General features: G+C 45.2%; 1 protein-coding gene across 2 annotated transcripts in view; it reads right to left on the bottom strand.

The window, feature by feature from the left end:
• LRRC32 (leucine rich repeat containing 32) overlaps positions 1 to 24,094 on the bottom strand; it is a 72,150-nt gene that overhangs the window by 14,367 nt on the left and 33,689 nt on the right. The window contains exons 2-3 of one of the 2 annotated variants that reach the window (XM_077451427.1): positions 14,652 to 14,742; positions 9,775 to 9,822 (exon numbers count right to left, since the gene is read on the bottom strand). In XM_077451427.1, the coding sequence (XP_077307553.1) occupies positions 9,775 to 9,822; positions 14,652 to 14,738 (135 nt within the window). In that variant the 5' untranslated portion in view covers positions 14,739 to 14,742. The remainder of the gene's footprint in view (positions 1 to 9,774; positions 9,823 to 14,651; positions 14,743 to 24,094) is intronic. The other variant, XM_077451428.1, reaches the window with a different exon arrangement.

Raw genomic sequence — 24,094 nt, 5'->3', positions numbered from 1 at the left:
TTCATAGGAGCTGCCATAGATGTGCACAGCCTATTGCATTAGGATGTGCGCCTCAAAGCTCAAAACACATGTGTGTGTTCATGTGTATATATACTGACAATGTCTGTAGAGTAGTGGATGGTGTCAGTAGGGCAGTTTTTTACTTTCAAAAGATTTTATTTTTAATAAAATAATAACAATGGAAAAACAAAACTAAAATGCATGCACTTATTCCTACGATACAGTATTTGACATGTGCGGAATGCCTTTAGGAGGTGTATAAGGACATAGGTTAGACCACCTGGGTAGTCCAACTATAGTAAACCTTGTGCAGCTCCAGTTTTTTGGGGGACCAACTGAGGGGAACAGGAGAATACTCTGGGCACCCCTTTTGGAGATCATGATGTTCCCAGGGAATACCCACCAAATCCCCCCGCAGAAGAGACTGCCGGGAAGTAAATGTTGGAGCTGAGGCCTATAGTCCCTTCTAGGTGGAGACCTGTTATAGAGTCATCTCAGAGGTGGTTGTACCATAGGTGCCCTTGGTGTGAGGAGAAGGTGTTAAGTGTATGGTGTAAGAGGGAAGGTGTAGCGGAAAGTAGGAAAAGGGGAGGGGGAGAGGTAGAGAAGTAGAGAAAGAAGCCAAGCAGCAGGGCGGGAGTGGTGGAACGAGTTTGTTACACTTGTATCCCAGCTATGAGAGATATGCCTATATATTTGGGCCAAATATTGGCCCAGGGTTCCCAGGTGGCTTCAAATTCCTTGGTTTTGTCTAAGAGGATGCTTGTGAGTTTTTCTTTGGACATAATCCATGATTTGGTTGTTTCCATGCTTTAGCTATTGTTAGCTTTGCACCTAGTAAAATTAAATGTATCAGTTTGCATGTGGATTTAGACATCTTGGGAGGATTAGCATTCAGAAGAGCAAATGCCGTTTTTTTTGGAATCTGGTGATTTGTAAGGCCGCGTACACACGGGTGGACTGTCTGACGGACTTGGTCCGCTGAAACATGTTTCAGAGGACAATCCGCTCGCGTGTGGGCTTCAGCGGACTTTTTCAGAGGACAGTCTGGCGGACTAAGTCTTTCGGAATTTCCGTAATATTGTCCGTCCAAACTTGGTTTCAGCGGACAGTCCGCTCGTGAGTAGGCTAGTTCGACAGACTGAAGTATGGCGCATGCTCAGAAAGGATTTACACGGCCGAAGGTTGCATTGCAGTGTATTGGACATCGAATTTCTAGTCCCGTCGTACGTGCCGTACACGTCATCGTGCAAGCTTTCAGCGGACTGTCTGTTCGTCGTGTGTGGTCAAGTCCGTTCATTCAAAAGTAGGACGGACTGTCTGTCGGATTGTCTGACGGACTTAGTTGGACGGATAGTCCGCCCGTGTGTACGCGGCCTAACCCTTGTATACACGGTCGGACATTCCGACAACCAAATCCGTCGGATTTTGTCTGTCGGATTTTGTCCGAAACTGTTGCATACACACGGTCTGACAAAGTTGTCGGAAACAGAACGTGATGACGTTATTACGTTACGACGGGACTACGTACAGGCTAGTAGCCAATAGCTTTGGTGTAGGAATTTGATCTGAGCATGCATGGCACTTTGTCCGATCAGAATTCTCTACACATGATCGGAGTATGTCCGATCGGAGCATATTGTCGGAACATTTTACCAACAAGTTGGAAAACTTGGTCCGTCGGATCCCCCCGACGGAAACAGTCCGATGGAGACCACACACAGTCGGAATATCCGACAAAACGGTCTGATCAGACACATTCCGTCGGAATCTCTGACCTGTGTAAAAGGGCTAAGAGAGACAAATCTCCCCTGTTCATCTATTAGTGTGTCTGCTATTTTGATATAGGAGTTCTTAGAAATAAGGGTTGTGACTCTAGCTTTGGAATTCGGTGTAGAAGTGTGGTAGCTTGTTGGAAAGGCTTGGTTAGAGAATTTAGTGGTTGCTATTGAAGAGAAGTGGGTCTCCTGTAAGAATACAACATCTGCCTTATTGCTTCTCATGTATGTTAATACCTGGGATCGTTTTTCAGGTATATTGAGGCCTTTAACATTAAGTGAGATAACTTTGAGGGAAACATTTCTGGTTGTGGTTGTGGCGTCTGCCATGTCTCGGGGAGTCATTTCACCAGGGGTAGGTCCCCCAGGGGAGGGAAGCAAGAGAGAAACCAAGGAAGGGAATGGGTAATAGCATGGGGTGGAGTGTGGGAGGGGAGGTGTAGGGCAGGGAAGATGGAGGGAGGTGGAGGACTGATTGGAAGCTGTTGGTAGAAGGTGTAACTAGGGAGTAATAAAAGATTTGTGGTCGTTAGTTAACTGGTGGTGATTAGGAACTTTTTCTCAAATCACTTATAGTGAATCCAGTAGAGGTCAGTCGGTACTCTTGGAGCCCTCTGTGTGTGGGTGTGGTTGGGTGAGGTTCCTAGATGGAGAGGCACTCTGGTTCCGGTGAGGTCTTGGTGTTTAGTGTGATTATCGGTTGATCTGTGAGGGCAAATGATCCAGCGTACAAGCGGATTTGTTTTAGTTAATAAATGCATGTAGGTAGGGATGAGCCGAACACCCCCCCGGTTCGGTTCGCACCAGAACTTTCGAACGGACCCCAAATTTGTACGAACGTTAGAACCCCATTGAAGTCTATGGGACTCGAACGTTCGAAATTAAAAGTGCTAATTTTAATGGCTAATATGCAAGATGCTGTCCTAAAAAGGGTTTGGGGACCTGGCTCCTGCCCCAGGGGACATGGGCCAATGGCTAAAATGTTTTTAAAAATGTCCGTTTTGGCGGGAGCACTGATTTTAATGACGATTAAAGTGAAAAAAAAGTGAAATATTCCTTTAAATATCGTGCCTGGGGGGTGTCTGTAGTATGCCTGTGAAGTGCCACGTGTTTCCTGTGTTTAGAACAGTCCCTGCACAAAATTACATTAAACGGAAATAACATCATTTAAAACTGCTTGCGGTTTTAATGTTATATCTGGTTCCTGCAATATGGTTGAAAATCATTGAGAAAAAGGACATGGGTAGCCCTCCCTGCCCATTACCAGCCCCTTTGGGTCTTGTACGCATATTAAGGGGAACCCCGTACCCATATTAAAAAAAGGAAATGCGTGTGGCCCCCAGGCCCTATATACTCAGAACAGCAGTATACAGGCGGTGCAAACAAGACAGGGACTGTGTAGGTTTGTTGTGTTAAGTTGAATCTGTTTGTAATTTTCAACTGGTACATTTTTAAAGTGTAGCTCCAGTCAAAAAAACTATTTTTAAGCTTTTTGGAAAACATAGGGAAGGGTTATCACCCCTGTATAATTTGTTTTGTCGTCCATCTTTTTTCATCTCACTTGCTGTTGTCTCCTTCCGTTTGCAAGTAGGAGATGTTTGTAAGTTGGATGTTTGAAAGTAGGGGCCTGCCCTATATGCTCTGCAGAAATGGCGGAACAAGGTGTTGGTTTTGCCACAACATTGTAAGCCCTCAAAGTGACTCTTGGTGGGCGCTGGACCGCCCTGCTGTGAACGATTATATCAAGAATTGTAATTACATGCCATTGTTGAACAGTGGTAGAAAAATTGACCTTTGGTGGTTGTGGTGCTGGTGCCACAACACTATAAGTCCTCACAGTTACTCTGGGTGGGCACAGGAAGGGGCCCTTCTGTGAAATATTATATCAAGAATTGTAATTACATGTCCCTGTTAAACAGGGGCAAAAAAATTGGGCCTTAAGCACTGGTGCTGGTGCCACGACACTGCAACCTCTCCCATATACTCTAGTTTTATTTCAGGAATTAGCCCTGCTGCAAAGCATTGTATCAAAAATTGTAATTAAATGCCCCTGTTAAACAGGGACAGAAAAATTGGGCCTTAGGCACTGGTACTGGTGCCACGACACTGCAACCTCTCCCATATACTCTAGTTTTATTGCAGGAATTAGCCCTGCTGCAAAGCATTGCATCAAAAATTGTAATTAAATGCCCCTGGTAAACAGGGGCAGAAAAATTGGGCCTTAGGCACTGGTACTGGTGCCACGACACTGCAACCTCTCCCATATACTCTAGTTTTATTGCAGGAATTAGCCCTGCTGCAAAGCATTGCATCAAAAATTGTAATTAAACGCCCCTGTTAAACAGGGGCAGAAAAATTGGGCCTTAGGCACTGGTACTGGTGCCACGACACTGCAACCTCTCCCATATACTCTAGTTTTATTGCAGGAATTAGCCCTGCTGCAAAGCATTGCATCAAAAATTGTAATTAAACGCCCCTGTTAAACAGGGGCAGAAAAATTGGGCCTTAGGCACTGGTGCTGGTGCCACGACACTGCAACCTCTCCCATACTCTAGTTTTATTGCAGGAATTAGCCCTGCTGCAAAGCATTGCATCAAAAATTGTAATTAAATGCCCCTGTTAAACAGGGGCAGAAAAATTGGGCTGATGGCATCACCCAGAACCAGAAATGTTCTTCCAACATATCAGCGGAGGAGGAAGAGGATAGACAATCAACATAACAGGACAGTCACTCAGCATCAGCATAGGCAGTCTTGAAGGGATGTGATATTTCAAAAAAGATTATTACGGTAGGTTACATCAGCTTCAGGTGCTTGGTAGCTGTGGGTGATCCAAGACTGATTCATCTTGATGAAGGTCAGTCGATCAACTGATTCGGTGGACAGGCGCACCCTGTGATCGGTAACAAAGCCACCAGCAGCACTGAAGGTGCGTTCCGAAAGAACGCTGGATGCAGGACAGGCCAGTAGCTCAATTGCATACTGTGCAAGCTCTGGCCAGTGATCCATCCTCAAGACCCAGTAAGCCAGAGGATTTTCGGTGGGAAAGGTGTCCAAGTCTGACCTTGCCCCTAGGTATTCCTGCACCATGTAAATCAGACGCTGGCGATGGTTGCTGGAACCGATCATACCCTGGGGCTGCGGACTAAAAAATTGTCTGAAAGCATCAGTCAGGCGGCCACCTTCTCCACTGCTCCTTCTGACCGATGCCTCAGCAACACGTTGTCCAGGACCAGGAGGTTGTAACCTCCCAGTCTCTGGGAACGCGTTGCACAGACCTTTCTGCAAGGCCTCCCGGAGATGTCTCATCCTCTGCTCCCTCTGCGATGGCAAGATAAGGTCGGCAACCTTACCCTTGTACCATGGATCAAGGAGAGTGGCCAGCCAGTAATGGTCCCTCTCCTTGATCCGAAGAATACGAGGATCCTTCCGCAGGCTTTGCAGGATCAGGGAGGCCATGCAGCGTAGGTTAGCTGAGGCATTCGGTCCGGAGTCCTCTGGGTCACTAAGGACAACATGATCCGCAGCTACCTCCTCCCAGCCACGTACAAGTCCACGGGTTTCTTGGGACAGTAAATCATCCCTACAAGACTGCTGCTGCTGCTGAGTGCCAGCCTCCACCTCCATGCTGACACAATCATCCTCCTCCTCCTCTTCCTCCTCCTCATCCTCTTCCTGTGTGATGGGTGGCACAACAGGAACACTGTCTGGATAAAGGGGGCCTTGAGAGGCAAGGAAGTCCTCCTCTTCCTGCCTCTGTTCTGCCTCAAGTGCCCTGTCCCTTATTCCACTCAGCGTATGCTCCAAGAGGTGGACAAGAGGTACAGTGTCACTGATGCATGCACTGTCACTGCTCACCATACTTGTGGCCTCCTCAAACGGTGACAGGACAGTGTATGCATCCCTGATCATGCCCCACTGGCGTGGTGAGAAAAAACCGAGCTCCCCTGACCCTGTCCTGGTGCCGTAGTCGCACAGGTACTCATTGATGGCCCTCTGCTGTGTGTGCAGCCACTGCAGCATGGCCAACGTTGAGTTCCACCTGGTGGGCATGTCACATATAAGGCGGTTCTTGGGCAGGTTCAACTCCTTTTGGAGCTCAGCCAGCCGAGCACAGGCATTAAATGATCGGCGGAAATGCACACAGACTTTCCTGGCCTGCTTCAGGACATCCTGTAAGCCCGGGTACCTGCCCAAGAACCGCTGCACCACCAGGTTAAGGACGTGAGCTACACAGGGCACATGGGTCAGTTGTCCCTGTCGGAGGGCAGAGAGGAGGTTGGTGCCATTGTCACAAACCACCATTCCTGGCTTAAGCTGGCGTGGCGTCAACCACCTCTCGGCCTGCCCCTGCAGAGCTGACAAAACATCCGCCCCAGTGTGGCTCCTGTCCCCCAAACAAACCAGCGCAAGCACGGCATGGCATCGTTTTGCCTGCGTACTTGCGTAGCCCCTGGAGCGCCTACGGAGCACCGCTGGTTCTGAGGACAGAGCACTGGAAGTGGCCATGGAGGAAGAAGAAGAGGAGGGGGTGGAGGAGAGAGGTGTGTCACAACCAATAGTAGCATTTTGGAGGCGTGGTGGCGGAACAACCTCCAACACTACTGCACCTTGTCCTGCATCCTTCCCAGCTGCCAGAAGAGTGACCCAATGGGCCGTGAAAGACAGGTAACGTCCCTGTCCATGCCTGCTGGACCATGAGTCAGCGGTAATATGCACCTTACCGCTGACCGCCCTGTCCAGCGAAGCAAGGACATTGCCTTCCACATGCCGGTAGAGAGCCGGAATCGCCTTGCGTGAGAAAAAGTGGCGTTTGGGGACCTGCCACTGAGGAACCGCACATTGTACAAACTCACGGAAGGGGGCCGAGTCTACCAACTGAAAAGGCAGCAGTTGAAGTGCTAGCAATTTAGCCAAGCTAGCATTCAACCGCTGGGCATGTGGATGGCTGTGAGTGAACTTCTTTCGCCGGTCCAGCAGCTGGGGCAGGGACATTTGCCTGCTATAATTGGACGTGGGTGAACTGCTAGCAGAGTGCCCGGAAGCACTTGGCTGCGACACACCTAATTCTACACCTTCATTCCTCTCAGAGCAGGTTTCAGAGAGGACTGAAGGTCTAGTGGGGTTGGAGATGCCAGCTGATGAGGAGCAAGGAGAGGTCCGCTTTGTTCTTTGGTGTGGGTCTTTGAGGTACGCTTGCCAACGAGCTGCATGGCAGGTCAACATATGTCTGGTCAAGCATGTGGTGCCCAAGCGGCTGATGTTTTGGCCACGCGAGATACGCTTGAGACATATGTTGCAAATAGCAGCGGTGCGATCTGATGCACTCATCTCAAAAAAGGCCCACACCAAAGAACTTTTAGAATAACGCGCAGAGGCAGCGCCCTGTGCAGGCGGAGCTCTGCGGTGTGATTCAGTCGGTGTGCTGCCCCTAAGCTGGCCCCCGGAGGGCATCCTGCCTCGTTGGACATGTGCCTCCTCCTCCTCCTCCTCCTCCTCCTCTGTCCTACCAGGCACCCATGTGGAGTCAGTGCCCTCATCATCCCCTCCCTCTTCATCGCTGTAGCAAACCTGGCAGTATGCTGCAGCTTGTGGAACATGACTGCCAGATTGCTGTCATTGAGCATCCCCTCTCTCTGCATTCACGCTACTGCCTTCCTCTAGCTGAGTGTCATCATCAGAGCCTACAAAACACTGGGCATCCTCCTGGAGCATGTACCCAACACTGTGCTCAAAGAGTTCAGGAGACTCCTCAGGAGGACGTGGTGGGTCTAGGGAAGGAGTCACTGATGATGACATTGAGACTAGGGAAGACGATGCGTTGGCAGCTGCTTTGCTAGTACCCTGAGACTGGGTGAGAGAGGATGAGGAGGATGAAGAGGGCTTGGTCATCCACTCTACCAAGTCGTTGGCATGTTGCGGCTCAATATGTCCAGCTGCCGAAAAGAAGGACAAGCGTGTCCCATGGCCACGTGCTGATGACAATGCACCGCGTCCACGACCAGCACTGTTGTCTCTAGACAAAGAGCCTGCTTGCCCTCTTTTATCGGCTCGCGCCTGTCTGCCTCTCCTTGCTGGCCTTCCAGACATGGTAATGGCCTGAAGGGAGTTGGGTAAAACAGCAGTTGGGTAGTGTATATTGTGCTGGAGGCACACAACACCCACTAACTCCTGCAGATGCCTTTATTATAGAACACCAGCAATAAAGGGTAGATAAAGGAGTATACTGTACTGGAGGCACACAACACCCACTAAGCCCTGCAGATGGCTCTATTAGAGAACAGCAATAAAGGGTAGATACAGGTGTATATTGTGCTGGAGGCACAAAACACCCACTAACTCCTGCAGATGCCTTTATTATAGAACACCAGAGATAAAGGGGTATATACAGATGTATACTGTGCTGTGCTGGAGGCACACACAACTTCCAATAACTCCTGCAGATGGCAGATGGCTCAAATAGAGAAGAGCTATGTAGGTGGATATAGCGGTGTGTACAAGGTACAGAGCACGCAGACAGCATGCACAAGCTCCTAACACTACTGACTGCAAGCTCTATTATAAAAGATAGATCACTAGCTATATAGGTGAGGTGAATATAGCGGTGTATACTGCGGTCAGGGCACGCAGACAACAACCACTACAGAAGAGCAAGATTGAAAATCGGCCGATAACGATCGGTGTATACTTTGTTGAAGGTACACAGAACACCCACTAACTGCTTCAGACGCCAACACACTACACAAGGCCGCTGCGCTGGCGGCCTTATATAGTGTGGGGCGTGTACTACACAGCCTGAGCTATGATTGGCCACAGACATCATGCCTGTGGCCAATCATGGCTCTCCTCGCTGCTGGCGCTGTGATTGGCCAAGCATGCTGGGTCACAGTGCATGCTTGACCAATCATGAGCCAGCAATGCACTGCGATGACGCAGTGCATTGTGGACCGTGAGCGCCACACAAATTTGGCGCGAACGGCCCATAACTTTCGGAATTCGCCGAACGGGCAAACAGCCGTTGTTCGAGTCGAATGTATGTTCGACTTGAACATGAAGCTCATCCCTACATGTAGGTGTAGGGGATGTGGAGAGTGAACTATGGATGATAAATTTTGTTTGAAATCTCTGGCCGAGTAGATTGAAGCCATGCTTGTGTTATCTGGTGTGACAGCGTTGGGGTTTTGTGAGGAGTAAGTGTGTTTAACATCGTCCACACCAATAAAAGTCATAAATGTACACTTCAACATAGAATTAATACAGAATAATAGATGCATGGAACTTACAAAACTTCTGTGGCTTAAAAACCGAATGTAATAATCACAATCACAATGGCAGTCCTGCTGTAGCTATTCTATGAAAGTATCCCTGGAGAGAGGTGGGGGGAAGTAGGAGGTTGTGAACCAACGTCCCTGGGACCGGATTTGAAGTCTAGGGCTGATGTGTCTGTAGTGAGCAGAACAAGTCTACTTGAAGTTCTTTTAGTGGAAATGGGAGAGTATTGCCTTACATTGTTTTTATCAGACAGGCTAGGGAACAGTGGCGTTAGGCGTAAGAACGATTTTAACTCTAATGCCGGGTAGCAAGGGGGGGAGCCTTGTGTGAGTTCATTTGCTTTCCGGGTGTGAGAGAAAGAAAGATAGGGTCAAATGATGGCGGTACCGAGACAGGGTGAAGGATTATTAAGAGAATATTCCGGGAGATAATTCATGCCCTCTATGCATTCTGTACAGTTTAATTAAGTGTGTGATAAGTCTCACTGATCAGTCAGGGGTTCTGTAATAATATGGGCCTACATGAAGAATGCCCCCATCATCTGTGTCATCATAGCATATACAATTTAAAAATGTGTAAACTTAGCCTTATCTTATTGATCCAACTCCTGTCGTTCTGGTGTTTGACTGCTAGGAGAAATTGTGGCAGGACAGACTGAGGAGTAGTGATGTAAGTTGAAGCAATTTTACCAAGCTGAGGGATGAAAGATAGGCAGTATTGGTTACCTTAGGTGAGGGTTCACTTTCTGACACTGTAGTGGGAATCTGTGTAGTCTGTGGGGACAAAGAAAAATATAAAAAAAAAGGCAAAATTCCATCTCTAGATCAAACATTAGAGAAAAAAGAAAAAGAGCAAAAAGGGGAAATTTTCAGTGTATCTGAGTATTTAATGAATTTGATCGGCATTGGAGGTGCTTCCAGAATTTCACGTCCCTGTCGTGTAGTGAGGGCAAAGCAGTCAGTTGAAACTGTCTATGTTCCACTTCTTCTTCTGTTATAGTGATGGTCCAAGGAGGTGTGTGGATTCTGGTGGTGTAATGGGCGTAATGAGGGAGTTAATGGAGGGATCATTTGCTCTTGCAAGTTCTGGTAAAATGAAGCATATATTCGCATGAATAGTATGAAACCTGAATGCTTTCTCGTTATCAGACAGCAGGGCTGCCATTGGACAGTTAAGCCAAGGTTAAGTTCTCTTTGGTTACTTTATACAAAAAAGTCAATGTGCATCTTTTTCTTCCTTTTACCTACCATCTTCAGGTTTTGAGCAACGATTGAAGAGGTAGGGGATTGATTTAGTTTATGAGTGGCAAGCTCTGCGATGATCCGGGGATGCCGCAGGACTGCTATTTTTTGGGATCCCCTATGTCTGGGCCAGTGAGGCTGGGGGATGTGCTCGGCGGCGTCGAATGCTAAAGTTTTGAGAGAAAATTCACAAATTTTGTGTATTTTTCACAGGGTAACACTGAATACACAGATAATAGTGTGCCAACGTCCCAATAATGTATATATGAAAACTAGAAACTAAACGGGTGGACTTTAAAGACACACGGGTAGACTGTCTAAAAATAATTAGATTAGTTTATTGAGTACAATATTAGTTGAAGACAGTTGTTATATATAAATACATATAAAAATTCATGAACTTGATATTATATGCCCCACACATAAATTCTGACGCCACTTAGTATACAAAAGTACAACAATATATCCAAAAGAACGTAAATTAGAATTCCCGTAACAATGTCCAAATAAGTATTTGAAGAGAAAGACTTGTGGGTCAGGATGTGGATACGGGCACGGATATACTTTCATTTGCTCGACATGTTGCGTGTAAAGATACGCTTTTTCAGGAGCATAGAAAAGTTCATGTAATAGTCAGACGCAGAGGAAATAAAATGATATATTGGTGGTAAGCAAGGATATCGGGGCACGTCTGAAGATAGATAAATGTCAGCACAGCAACAAAAAGGCACAACTACTGGTGATAAACCAGTGTGCATAAAATAATAAAGTCTGCTTGGATATAGTGAAGGAACACGCTGGAGGCTCAAAGTGGCTAACACCTCGAAGGGGTGTTTAGAGCCAACCTGGGTGGAGTAGGTTCATCTCCTGATAGCCAGTCAGCGTCTGCTGAAGTTTCCCGCTTCAGTGATGCCATCCATGGAGGTGGCTCAACGAAGTGGAGGGAGACGGAAATCATAGTACCAATCTTGCAGATCCACTAATTGGAGGTAAAGCAAAGAGCAGAAAGATTCCAGGTCTTCTGGCACTCTGAGGTGTGCAGTGTGACCATTGTGAGAGGCTGACAGACAGAAAGGAAACTTTTAGTGATAGTTTATGTTTCTAGCTCTCAATATATCAAGCAGGAGTCTCATTTCCCTTCTCCTTTGCAGAGTTATATAGGATAAATCTTGAAACTATTTGATGGCATAGCCCTGGAAGGAGAAACGTATGCGGCCCCTAGCTTTGTGGAGAACTTCTTCCTTTAGAATCAGTAAGGCAGCAAATTATGTCTCTAGGTGGGTCAGTATCCCTTCCTCTCGGGCGTAGCACTCTATGGATGCGTTCCATAGCTATAGTTGTGTCTGGTGGCCTTTCTAAAAGTTCATGAAAAAGGGCAATAACCGTGCATGAGAGCTGGGCAGAGTCGATTGTTTCAGTCAGTCCTCTTACCTGCAGATTACAACGTCTCCCACGGTTGTCCAGGTCCTCCATATTTCTGTTGATGTCTCTGAGGTGGACAGCAGGTGATTCTGTCACCTGCTGTACCTGGCACAGTGAAGCATCATGGCGAGCCTGAGTCTCCTCAACCTCCTCCAGTCTTAGGGACATCACTTGGATGTCAGATCTTAGGTCAAAAATGGCAGCAGGCAATGCACTCTTGATGTCTGCTGCCACATTGCGAAGGTCTGCTAGACTTAATGCTGATTCAGCCTGCATTCTGTGTGAGGGGGAGGGCTGTGGCTGCTATCCCTGTACTGTTCACGGCTGCCTGAGCGGGACGTGAGAGAAGAGGCCAGTAATGAGGCCACGTTCGGAATTCTCCGGTATATTGCGGGTCAACTGCCTGTCCATACCTCCAGGGGAGCGGGATCGAGTGCCAGAAGCACTCCTACGTTTGCTGATCATCGTTAGGTCGCTGGATGTGCTCTATAGACTTGTATCTGTACCTCAGGGAAAAAACTCACCACCGCCCTCATCTATAGCTGGCTGTAGCAGTAAGCGGCTATCCACAGATACCAGGGTTTCTTGATGAGGCTCTGTGGCTTACGCATGCGTTTGCAAATGCGTGCGGACTAAACCTCTGTTTTTAACCACTTGGGATCCGCGCTATTGCAAAATGACGGCAACAGCGCGGACCCACATTTCCGGGACTACGTCTATTGACGTAGTCCCGGTTACGAGCGGCCTGCGCGCCCCCTGAGGGGCGCGCGCGGTGCGCTCTGTGATCGGCGAGTCCGTGAGACTCGCCTGATCACCGATCCGTGTAAGGGGTCGATCCCGACCCCTTATCACGTGATCAGCTGTCAGCCAATGACAGCTGATCATGTGATAAAACGGAGCCGGTAATCGGCTAGTATTCCTCCTCGCGCTGACAGCGCGAGGAGAAAAAAAAAAAGCCGATCGCCGGCGGCCGTGTTCGGGACATCAGTCCCGATCACGGCCAGCAATTTAAACGGACACCTGCCCCCTGCCAGTGCCCACCTGCCACCCGCAGTGCCATCCTGAAATAAAGTAAGTGCCCCCTGTCAGTGCCACCCAGCAGTGCCCATAGTGCCCACAGTGCCCACAGTGCCACCCAGCAGTGCCCACAGTGCCACCCACAGTGCCACCCAGCAGTGCCACCCACAGTGCCACCCAAAATCTGCCTCAAAGGTGCTGCACCCCAGTGCCGCCCATCAGTGCCCAGCAGTGCCGCCCATCAGTGCCCAGCAGTGCCGCCCATCAGTGCCCAGCAGTGCCACCTATCAGAGCCACCTATCAGTGCCACCTATCAGTGCCCATCAGTCCCATCTATCTGTGGTACCTATCAGTGCCCATCTGTGCCACCCATCCGTGCCACTTATCCGTGCCACCCATCCGTGCCATCTTATATGTGCCCATCTTTGCCCATCAGTGCCGCCTTATCTGTGCCCATCGGTGCCGCCTTATCTGTGCCTATTAGTGCCGCCTTAACTATGCCTATCAGTGCCCACCAATGCAGCCCATCAGTGCCCACCAATGCAGCCCATCAGTGCCCACCAATGCAGCCTATCAGTGCCGCCTAATCAGCGCACTTCAATGAAGGAGAAAAATGACCCGTTTGCAAAATTTTATAACAAACTATTAAAACATGATTTTTTTTTTTTTTTTTTTTGCATCTTTTTTTGTTTGTTTAGCAAAAAATAAAACTCCGAGCTGTAACTAAATACCACCAAAAGAAAGCTCTATTTGTGGGAAAAAAATGATAAAAATTTCATTTGGGTACAGTGTTGTATGACCGCGTAATTGTCACTCAAAGTGCATCAGCGCTGAAAGCTGAAAATTGGTCTGGGACTGAGGGGGGTTTAAGTGCCCAGTAAGCAAGTGGTTAATGCACTGTTAGACAGCTACATTTGGTTGTCTGCGAGCTGGTGGTAAGTAGGCTTGGGTTTTTCCTGGGTATTCCCCAGGCTTTGTTGTTATCTGATTTAGCCTTCCAATGCCGCTTACTGCTATATCCAGCTATAGATGAGGGCGGTGGCAAGTTTTTTCATATTTTTATATTCTATGGAGAGATGATTGGGGGGATTTTTATTCTATGGGAAGATGAACGGAGATTTTTTATATTCTATGGGGGGATGATTTGGGGATTTTTGTATTCTATGGGAAGATGATTGGAGGATCTTTACAGTTTTTCCTTCAGATTTACCAAAAACATATAATATGAGGTCAAACCTTAGGAGTTTCAACTTGCATGCAATCAGGCAGGCCCTTGTACTACATGGTTTTGGTAAACCTCAGGAAAACTCAGCAGAAAAACTGATAGTGTGTATGGGGCTTAAGGGGGATGATTGGGACATTTTATATTTAATGGGGAGATAATCGGGACATTTTTACATTCTGTGGGGAATGATTGAGTGATACAAATCTACAGTGCACTGCAATGCACAGACACATATGTGCTGGGGTTTTTTGCCTTCCTCTGGATTAACTGTGGGCATAGAATTGGGTATATAGGATTGTATGATATTGTTATTATTTTTCTTTTTTTTTTGTGGTTGAACTGGATGGACTTGTGTCTTTTTTCAACCTGACTAACTATGTAACTATGGTAATTGTGCTGCAGTGGTGCAGGAGCAATTTTTATGCATAGACAGCCCATTCATTATAAAGGGGGTACCTAATGCAACATTCTTCATAGGAAAATGTGTTTCCAGTGTCTATGTCGGTGTCTTCCTAAAGTATATAAGGCCCACTAACTGCAGACTAACCTTACAGAAGTGTTTTGTGTCTGAAAATAATATATATTTTAGCCTGGGTGCGGAGAATATGAATTATGTGTTTAATGAAAAGAACACAGGACAAATAAATACTTGAGGATCTGTACTCAGAATGCTTGCCTATAGTCATTTATTTCATACCGTTACACAAGGAGATTCCTCTAGGGGGCGGTGGCTTGGGGTGCCTTGCTTCACCACTGCCAGTAACACGATGAGATAATGGAGCATGGCTCTGTTTTGGGAAAAACAAACATGACAGTGAGCAGAGTTTTGAAATGTTATTACAATACAAGCCAACAAAAGAAGTATAGACCGACTGTTTTATTATTTGAAAATCTATCCTGAACTGTAAACGCATTATTGCAGCTCTGTAATCATTAATTCATCATTGAACATATTTTTTTTTAAGTTAAAAGCAGTGTAAGCATTTGAATTTGATCTAGTGTTAGCTTATACAGCAGGGCTGGAGTGTAAGAGGGAAAAGCAGCACAAGAAACCAATCAGCTCATGTGCTGACAAGAAGCACGCTGATAGGAGGAGAGCAGAGTGACAGAGAGCTGAGCCTATCACTGTGTTGCTTGTTCTTTCACTGTCCAGTCACAGGCTAAAAGTTTTTATTATTATTTATTATTATTAATTCATTACGTTCCATTCGTTTAGATATGGCATTCATTATTTCAGATCATTTGTAACTTCGGATAAATTTGTATTTATTATGTTCACTAATGCCGCGTACACACAATCGGAATTTTGGTCGAAAAAAGCTCTGATGGTTTTCCCGACGGAACTTTGACAGGATTTCACTCAAGCTGTCTTGCATACACACTGTCACACCAAATTGCGACCGTCAAGAACGCGGTGACGTACAACACTTACGACGGGACTAGAAAAAGGAAATTTAATACCTAGTAGCCAATAGCTTCCATCTCGTAGTTGAATCTGAGCATGTGTGAGTTTTTGCGCATCAGAATTGCATACACACGATCCGAATTTCCGATAGAAACTTTTTCCGTCTGAAAAATTGAGAACCTGCTCTCAATCTTTTGCTAGCGGAAATTTGGCCAGCAAAATTCTGATGGAGCATACACATAATCGCATTTTCCGACAAAAAGCTCTCATCGGTCTTTTGCTGGCCAAAATTCCGATTTTGTGTACGACAAATTTAAAAGGGAATTCCAATACTTATAATTTAATAGCTAGTTATTATTTCAGATTTTAGAATTTTCAGTTTTTTTTAGACTTTTGAATTTCTAATTTACGAAGTTCCGAGATTATGGATTTAGGAATTTTCGAATTCATGAATTTACAAATTTTTGAATGTAGGAATTATCGAATGTTTAGATTTACGAATATTCCTAAAAATTTGTTAAAAGGGTTTTTGTTTATTCAGTTGTTTCCGAATTAACAAATTTGTCGAAATTCGTAAAAAAAAAAAAAAAAACAACTAAATCGGAACTAAACTAATTGCACATGTCTACTCATCAGTGCTGCATATCAGTGCCTAATAGTGCTGCCTATTAGTGCCAGTTCAGTGTCCATCAATGCCCATCAGTGCAGCCTAGAAGTGCCCATCACTGGCGCTTCACCAGTGCACATCCATGAAGATGAAAAATTACTTTTTTACAACATTTTCTGACAGAAACTTTTCTTTTTTAGTAAAAAATGAAAAACCCAGTGGTGATTGAATACCACCAAAAGAAAGCTCTATTGTCTTGTACACATGGTCTTAAACTGGTGTAGCATACACACGGTCGGACAAAGTTGACGGAAAATCCGATTGTTCGGAACGTGATGATGTTCGTTCGTTGTGACAGGACTACGTTGAGGCTAGTAGCCGATAGCTTTGGTCTCGTAATTTGATCTGAGCATGCGTGGCACTTTCTCCAATCGGAATTCTCTACAAACGATCGGAAAATTTGACATCCTGCTCTCAAATTTTTTCCGTCAGAATTTCCGATGGAAAAAGTCCGATAGAACCCACATACGATCAGATTTTCTGACAATATAATCCGATTGGACCTTTTACGTCTGAATTTTCGACCGTGTGTACAAGGCATATTTCTGTGCAAAAAAAGATAAAACTGTAATATGGGTACAGTGTTGTATGACCGCGCAATTGTCATTCAAAGTGTGACAGCGCTGAAAGCTGAAAATTGCCCTGGGCAGGAAGGGGGTAAAAGTGCCTGGTATTGAAGTTGTTAAGGAAAGCTGTAAATTTAAATCTGACCCCCAGCCTTCTTGCACAGCTGCACGGGCTCCTCTCCTACACTGAAATTGCTTACTGCACACTGTGAGCTTCTCACAATGTGCATTAGAATTTGCAACTGAAGGATGTCCAGCATCATCTAGTTCAGGGTTTCTAAACTAGGGTTCCTCCAGAGGTTGCTGGGGATTCCTTGAGTAATGAGCAATTTCTGTCTCTCAAATAAGTTCCCACTGACATTATAGATCTTTTTAGCTATCTGTAAAGAGGGTAATTCTTCCCAATGACCACAAGTATGACAAACATTCTCCCCACTGACCATCACACTAATGTACCATGAGTTGTAGATATAGGCATTTTTAGCAGAGGGGTGGCCCGTCTTTTTTTTTTTTTTGAAAAGCCAGTGGTGTGTGAAACACACCCAAAAAACTCCACCCGGTGCCAAAAAAAGTACACACACATAAAGAGTGAAACACAAAATATGCAATGGGTGTTACACTGTCTTCCGCTAGGGAAGGACCTTACCCTGATTCCCCAGGGTGTTAGGCTCCAGACGAGGACTGGGGTACTTCACATGGGTCCTTCTGGCCGAAACCAGATGGATCCCCTTTCTGTGGAGGGTTTGCCAAAACAGACCCACCCTCGTACTAGGTGGAACTACCCCAAAGGGAGACCACATGAGAGAGGGCGAACCAAGCCAAAAGGCCTATGTCCACCCCCTCCCAAGACTTTCAGAATAGGCCTGAGGGCCCACACCCTACTCATCACACTGTGACAAACATGACACCAAACAAAAATATACACAAAAGTGACAAACACTGGGTTAAATAAAAAGAAAGTGGGGAGAAGGAAGGTGGGAGAAGTGAAAAGTGACCATTTTGCACAATGGCCAGCCCTTTGGCCAGGAATCAATAATTCCTCTGGTCCTAGCTAGGCTTGGCCCTAGAGGCAGGTGTGAAAAAAGTGTGTAGTGAAGTGACCAAGGTGCCAAATCTCAAAGTGCACTCAACACTTGTGGGCAAGCTATGGCACGCCTGGAATGCCACTCCAGGGGCACATTCACCACTGGCTTTTCGTCCCAACCCTGACCAACAAACCCAGACCAGCGCAGCCCCCACTCCACAGAAAGGCCTGAAGTTCTGGGAACTTAGGGAGAGCCCTGGATGAAGACTCGACCTTCACTCTCATGCCTCCTTCCTAATTACACTCAGGAGATACTAACCACCCCCCCCCCCCCCCCACAAAGGAGGAGCCAGTGTTCTATCCTGAATAACTGTATGGAGCTAGAACTACACCAATCTAGGCCAGAAGGCCAGGGGCCCGACCCTCTGGCCAGACCCCGTGCGTTCTCCATCCCCATTTTCATCACATTGGTTATCAGTGGGAAGAATGTTCCTTACATTGGTGGTCAGTGGGAACATTTTTCATCACATTGGTGATCAGTGGGAAGAATGTTCCTTACATTGGTGGTCAGTGGGAAGAATGTTCCTTACTTTGATCTTCAGTGGTAAGAATGCTCCTTACATTGGTGGTCAGTGGTAAGAATGACCCTTACATTTGGTGATCAGTGGTAAGAATGACCCTTACATTGGTGATCAGTGGGGAGAATGCCCCTTACATTGGTGATCAGTGGGAAGAATGCCCCTTACATTGGTGATCAGTGGGAAGAATGCCCCTTACATTGGTGATCAGTGGGAAGAATGCTCTTTACATTAGTGGTCAGTGGGAAGAATGTCCCTTACATTGGTGGTCAGTGGGTAGAATGCCCCTTACATTGGTGGTCAGTGGGTAGAATGCCCCTTACATTGGGGATCAGTGGAAAAAATGACTCCGTTACATTGACAGCTGGGGGGAAAAAATGTTCCTTACATTGGCAGTCAGGGGGAAGAATGCACTTCTTACAGTGATGATCAGTGTAAAAAATGCCACCCTTAAGTTCCAATCACACTATTGTAATGCTGCATCGGGTGTTGCACTTGTGTGTTTTTTTTTGCTTCTTGAGTAGGGCAGCCCATTCATTTCAATGAGCTGCCCCATGTGTGCCAAATGTGGCAAAGAATCTCATGTACCTTTTTGAGCATTGTTCATTCCTCTCTTTTTAGTACCACGCGTTTTGCACATTTTTGCCCTTGTAAGAACATGTTTTTTGCTTGCACTGCCATTACCAATGAGTGACACCACAAGCATCTTTTGTGCATCTTGTGTTTATACAAATAATTTCTCGATTTTGCGCAGGTTGTTGTGCTACACTAAGGTGCATGGAGACTTGCAGAGAGCTGTAGCAGCGTTGAACCTGGAACCATACAGGTGCCATGAGATTGGGGGGGGGGGGGGGGTCCGTCATCCTTAGTACAAGGAACCCCTAGCAACCTCTGGAGTGTTCCGGAAGCTCCTGGCTGAGAATGCGTGATATATTGTAGAATGTGAAAAAGTCATCAAAATATATTTAAAGAAAAACAATACAATCAAAACTCAAAATATTTGCTGGCTGTAAATAGTCATAACTAAAAAATGCCAGTTATTTTAATTTTGTTTATTTGTTCTTTGACCTGGATGTGATCCAAGAGATAAATAAGAAGGGGGGGCATTATTCATTACAGTATGTTGTATTCAAAATGAAAGTCATGTTTATCTTTTTTTTTCCTTTGTTTATCGTACGCCCTTTATGGAGTGCTTTTTGTTTCAGTAATGTTTGATTTTCCACTTGGAAAGTTTCTTTTTCTTTTCTCTTGTTTTAACGCCGGGCAAGACTGCATCTGAGCACTGCAAACTGCTATTCATTTTTAACAACTTCAATACTGGGCATTTTCACCCCCTTCCTGCCCAGGCCAATTTTCAGCGCTGTCGTATTTTGAATGACAATTGCGCGGTCATGCAACACTGCACCCAAATTACATCCCCCCCACACACACACAAATAGAGCTTTCTTTTGGTGGTATTTGATCACCTCTGTGGTTTTAATTTTTTGCGATATAAACAAAAGAAGAGTGACAAGTTTGAAAAAAAACACAATATTTTTTACTTTTTGCTATAATAAATATCCCAATTTAAAAAAACAAAAAAACAAGCGTCTTCCTCAGTTTAGGCTGATACGTATTCTTCTACATATTTTTGGTAAAAAAAAAAAATCACAATAAGCATATATATTGATTGTCTTATGCAAAAGGTATAGCGTCTACAAAATAGGGAATAGATTTATGGCATTTTTATTATTTTCTTATTTTTTACTAGTAATGGCGGACACTCTGCGATTTTTATCGTGACTGCGACATTGCGGTGGACACATCAGACACTTTTGACACTATTTTGGAAACATTCACATTTATACAGCGATCAGAGATATAAATATGCACTGATTACTGTATAAATGTCACTGACAGGGAAGGGCTTAATAGTAGGGGCCGATCAAGGGGTTAAATGTGTTACCTAGGGAGTGATTCTAACTGTAGGGGGAGGGGACTCACAAGGGAAGGAGACCGATCGGTGTTCCTCTGTACTGGGAACACACGATCGGTCTCCTCTCACCTGACAGGGCATGGATCTGTGTGTTTACACTCACAGATCCATGGTCCTGCTCTGTTATCGGCAATCGTGGGTGTCTGGCGGACATCAAGGACATCGTACGGCTCCTCTCTTTTGCAACTGTGCCACAGAGAAAATAGGTTGTAGCCACGCACTAAATATTGGCCATGGCCTAAAAGAGCATGTAAAATAGAGTCTGAACCTACTTCTAGTATACACTGTATATAGTCTGCAGTCTTTGGAACCACATAAATTACTAGGGGTGAGCATGTGGTACATTCAAAGAGGGTTCCAGATTCCAATAAGCCCCCTTACCCACAGACCCCCACAACCACTGAGCCAGGGTTGCGAGAAGAGGCACTTGTCCCCATCATAATGAGGACAACATACTTTGCCAGGGGAAAGGGTGCCCCCTGGAAAGGTACCCTACCAACGTTGAGGGCATGTGACCTGGTATGATTTGGGGATAGGGAGGGCAGGGGACTACCTGTACTCCTGTACAGGGCCTGGGCACACAGCGGGGCATTGGATGTGAGCAGGACAGTAAGGATGATTGGTACTGTGACAATTGCCGGAACGATGCCCTGTGCGGCTCCCTGCAGCAGCTTAAAGACAGTTTCTCCCCCTCTCCCTCCTGCCAGCTTTCAGCTGCTGGAGGGGGGAGACATACATTGCATCATTCCTGCAGGTGCCCCCTTGCGATACCCTTCCCCCTCCCTGTCCTGCCCACATCTGATTCCCCATGCAAGCTGCTGTGAGCTCCCTGTGGGCTTTCTTGCAGCACTACTGGCTTTCCTCTTCTGCCGGCTGCTGCAGGCACACAGGGGAATGTTCAGGATGGAGAGCGGGGGAAGGTGCCGCCAATAAATGTGTCATTTAAAAGCCCCTTCTTTTAGTGAATGAACACAGTGAAAAAATAAAAATAAAAAAATGTGAACCCTTACCTTTTCAAACAACCCATTCAGAATAAAATAGAAATGAAAAGCAAAGCATTTGTGTATACTGTATCTATAAAAGAAAATTCTAAATACCTTTTTTTTCCATAAGTGATGACATAATCTCTGTTCTTTGCTGCCTAAGGTTTTATGTACTTTGGCAGTTCCTAAACTTGAGTTTAGGAGCTTTTGGTGTTTTTATGCCAAAGCTTCTAAACTCATATCCATAAAAGCCTATGGGGGGATTTACTAAAGCTGGAGAGCGCAAAATCTGGTGCAGCTTTGCACAGAAACCAGCTTTAAGTTTTTTGGTCAAAGCTTAATTGAAGAAGCTGAAGTTAGAAGCTGATTGGCTACCATGCACAGCTGCACCAGATTTTGCACACTTCAGTTTTAGCAAACCAACCCCTATATTGACTTATACCTCCCTCTGGAGTTGATTTACTAAAGGCAAATAGGCTATGCATTTTTCAAAGTGCAGTTGCTCCAGAGCTTAGTAAATGAGGTAAAGTTTCACTTTGCAAAGAATACCCAATCACGTGCAAGGAAAATTAAAAAAAAAATGCATTTTTGCTTGTACATGATTGGATAATGGAAGTCAGCAGAGTTTCTGCTCATTTACTAAACTCTGGAGCAAATGCTCTTGTAGAGTGCAACTGCACTTTGCAAAGCGCACAGCCTATTTGCTTTTAGTAAATCAACCCCTATGTGTCTAAATACCTCCCTCTCCTGAATGCCGAAGAATCGCGTTCAGGATAGGAAAGTTTTGACCGCTGGCCACAGAAAAACGCTAAAAGAGGCAAAAACATTTGGCCACGTTTTGCGTTTTCCCATGGCCGCGGTCAGGGTAGGCTAGTTTACATGTAGCTTAAGAAGATTAGAGAGGTGGGGGGTGGAGAAAAAGCAGGAAACTGATCTTCCACGTGAATGGCTGTGCAGGGGGCACGTCAGCGCAGGTCTGATTCTCTCATGCCTATCATAGTTAGTTTGAAATAGGAAAGCAGGGGGACTGGCAGGATCACCAGGTATTTTATACAAAGGAAAAAATACAAAGGGAACAGGAGGATTTTTAACATATGCAAATGGTACAACAGACAGATATCCAGAATATGAAATGCTGGGGTAATATATTTTTTAATACACAGGATTTAGATAGCTCTAACAGTTTGCACAGTGCTTTACAAAATAAAGAGAGACAGTACAGTGCTGATACAATGCATGGCAAGAGGGTTAGGAGGGCCCTGCTCATGAGAGCTTACAATCTAAAAGGGAGAGGCAAATGATACAAATTATGTTAGTTAAGTCTTCATCAGACCCCATATAAATTCACGGGTGTCACATCCATATGTAGTAACATCAAAAAGATAAAAATATGAAATAGGCGTTTGAATTAGAACCAGGAATTATATCACAATGTCAGAGTAAAATTGAAATATTATTGATATACAGTATATCCCTAAAAAAGACCAAATGGTCTAGACATGATAAAAACAAAAATGTAATGAGCGTATATTCAGATAAACCACATGTAAAGTACAAGACATCTTCAACACAAGACATATATAGGAAACTGATGCGTTTCAACTCAACAAGTCGTAAGTCTTCTTCAGGGGGTTGCTACAGTGGTGATATCGGTAATATAAATACACATAAATAGCAAATGTATTTATGTTACAGATATGGTGTATGGGGTATCTGAATATTTGCTCATTACATTTTTGCTTTTATCGTGTCTAGGCAATTTTGTGTTTATTAAGGATATATGTTAATAAATATTTTTATTTTACTCTATGATATTATGATATAAATCTTGGTGCTAATTCAAAGTCCCATTCCATATTTTTATCTTTTTGATGATACAAAAGGCAATAACTGTGAGGGATGTTATGATGGAGAAAGTAAAATTCAGTTGTTGGGAAAATGCGGGATAGACTTCCCTAAAGAGGTGGATTTTCAGAGATTGCTTAAAGATGAGGCAGAGTAGGAAAGAGCCAGATAGATTGGGGCAGGGAGTTCCCGGGATAGACTTCCCTAAAGAGATGGATTTTCAGAGATTGCTTAACCGCTTGCAGACCAGCCGCCCACCGCAAGCTCCATGAGTCGAATGGTGGGTCCCGTGGACCTGATGTCCATGGGGATACCCGCGATCGTCTCACGGAGAGGAAGAACGGGGAGATGCCAATGTAAACAAGCATTTCCCCATTCTGCCTAGTGACAGTGTCACTGATCATAGCTCCCTGTGATCGGGAGCTATGATCAGTGATGTGTCACAGCTAGCCCATCCCCCCTACAGTTAGAATCACTCACCAGGACACATTTAAACTCCTACAGCGCCACCTAGTGTTAACGCCTTCACTGCCAGTCACATTTACACAGCAATGGGTGCAATTTTAATCGCACTGATCGCTGTATAACTGTGAACCGTTCCAAAAATGTGTCAAAATTGTCCGATCTGTCTGCCATAATGTCGCAGTGATGACAAAAATTGCAGATTGCCGCCATTACTAGTAAAAAAAAAAAGATTAATAAAAATGCCGTAAAATTATCCTCTATTTTGTAGATGCGATAACTTTTGCGCAAACCAATCAATTAAATGCTTATTGCGATTTTTTTTTTACCAAAAATATGTAGAATACGTATCAGCCTAAACTGAGGGAAAAAAAATGTTTTTTAATATATTTTTTGGGGATATTTATTACAGCAAAAAGTTAAAAATAATGCGTTTTTTTCAAAATTTTCGCTCTTTTTTTGTTTATAGCGCAAAAAAATAAAAACCTAGGCTATCAAATACCATCAAAAGAAAGCTCTATTTGTGGGAAATAAAAGACGTCAATTTTGTTTGGGAGCCACGTCGCACGACCTCACAATTATCAGTTAAAGCAACGCAGTGCCGAATCGCAAAAAGTGCTCTGGTCTTTGGCCAG

Source organism: Lithobates pipiens, unplaced genomic scaffold (genome assembly GCF_037356315.1).
Source record: "Lithobates pipiens isolate NorthernLeopardFrog02 unplaced genomic scaffold, aLitPip1_a1.2 Scaffold_23, whole genome shotgun sequence".
In the NCBI taxonomy this organism is placed as follows: Eukaryota; Metazoa; Chordata; class Amphibia; order Anura; family Ranidae; genus Lithobates; species Lithobates pipiens.
The sequence above is the reverse complement of the archived record's forward strand: the minus strand, read 5'-3'. Positions and strand labels throughout refer to the sequence as shown.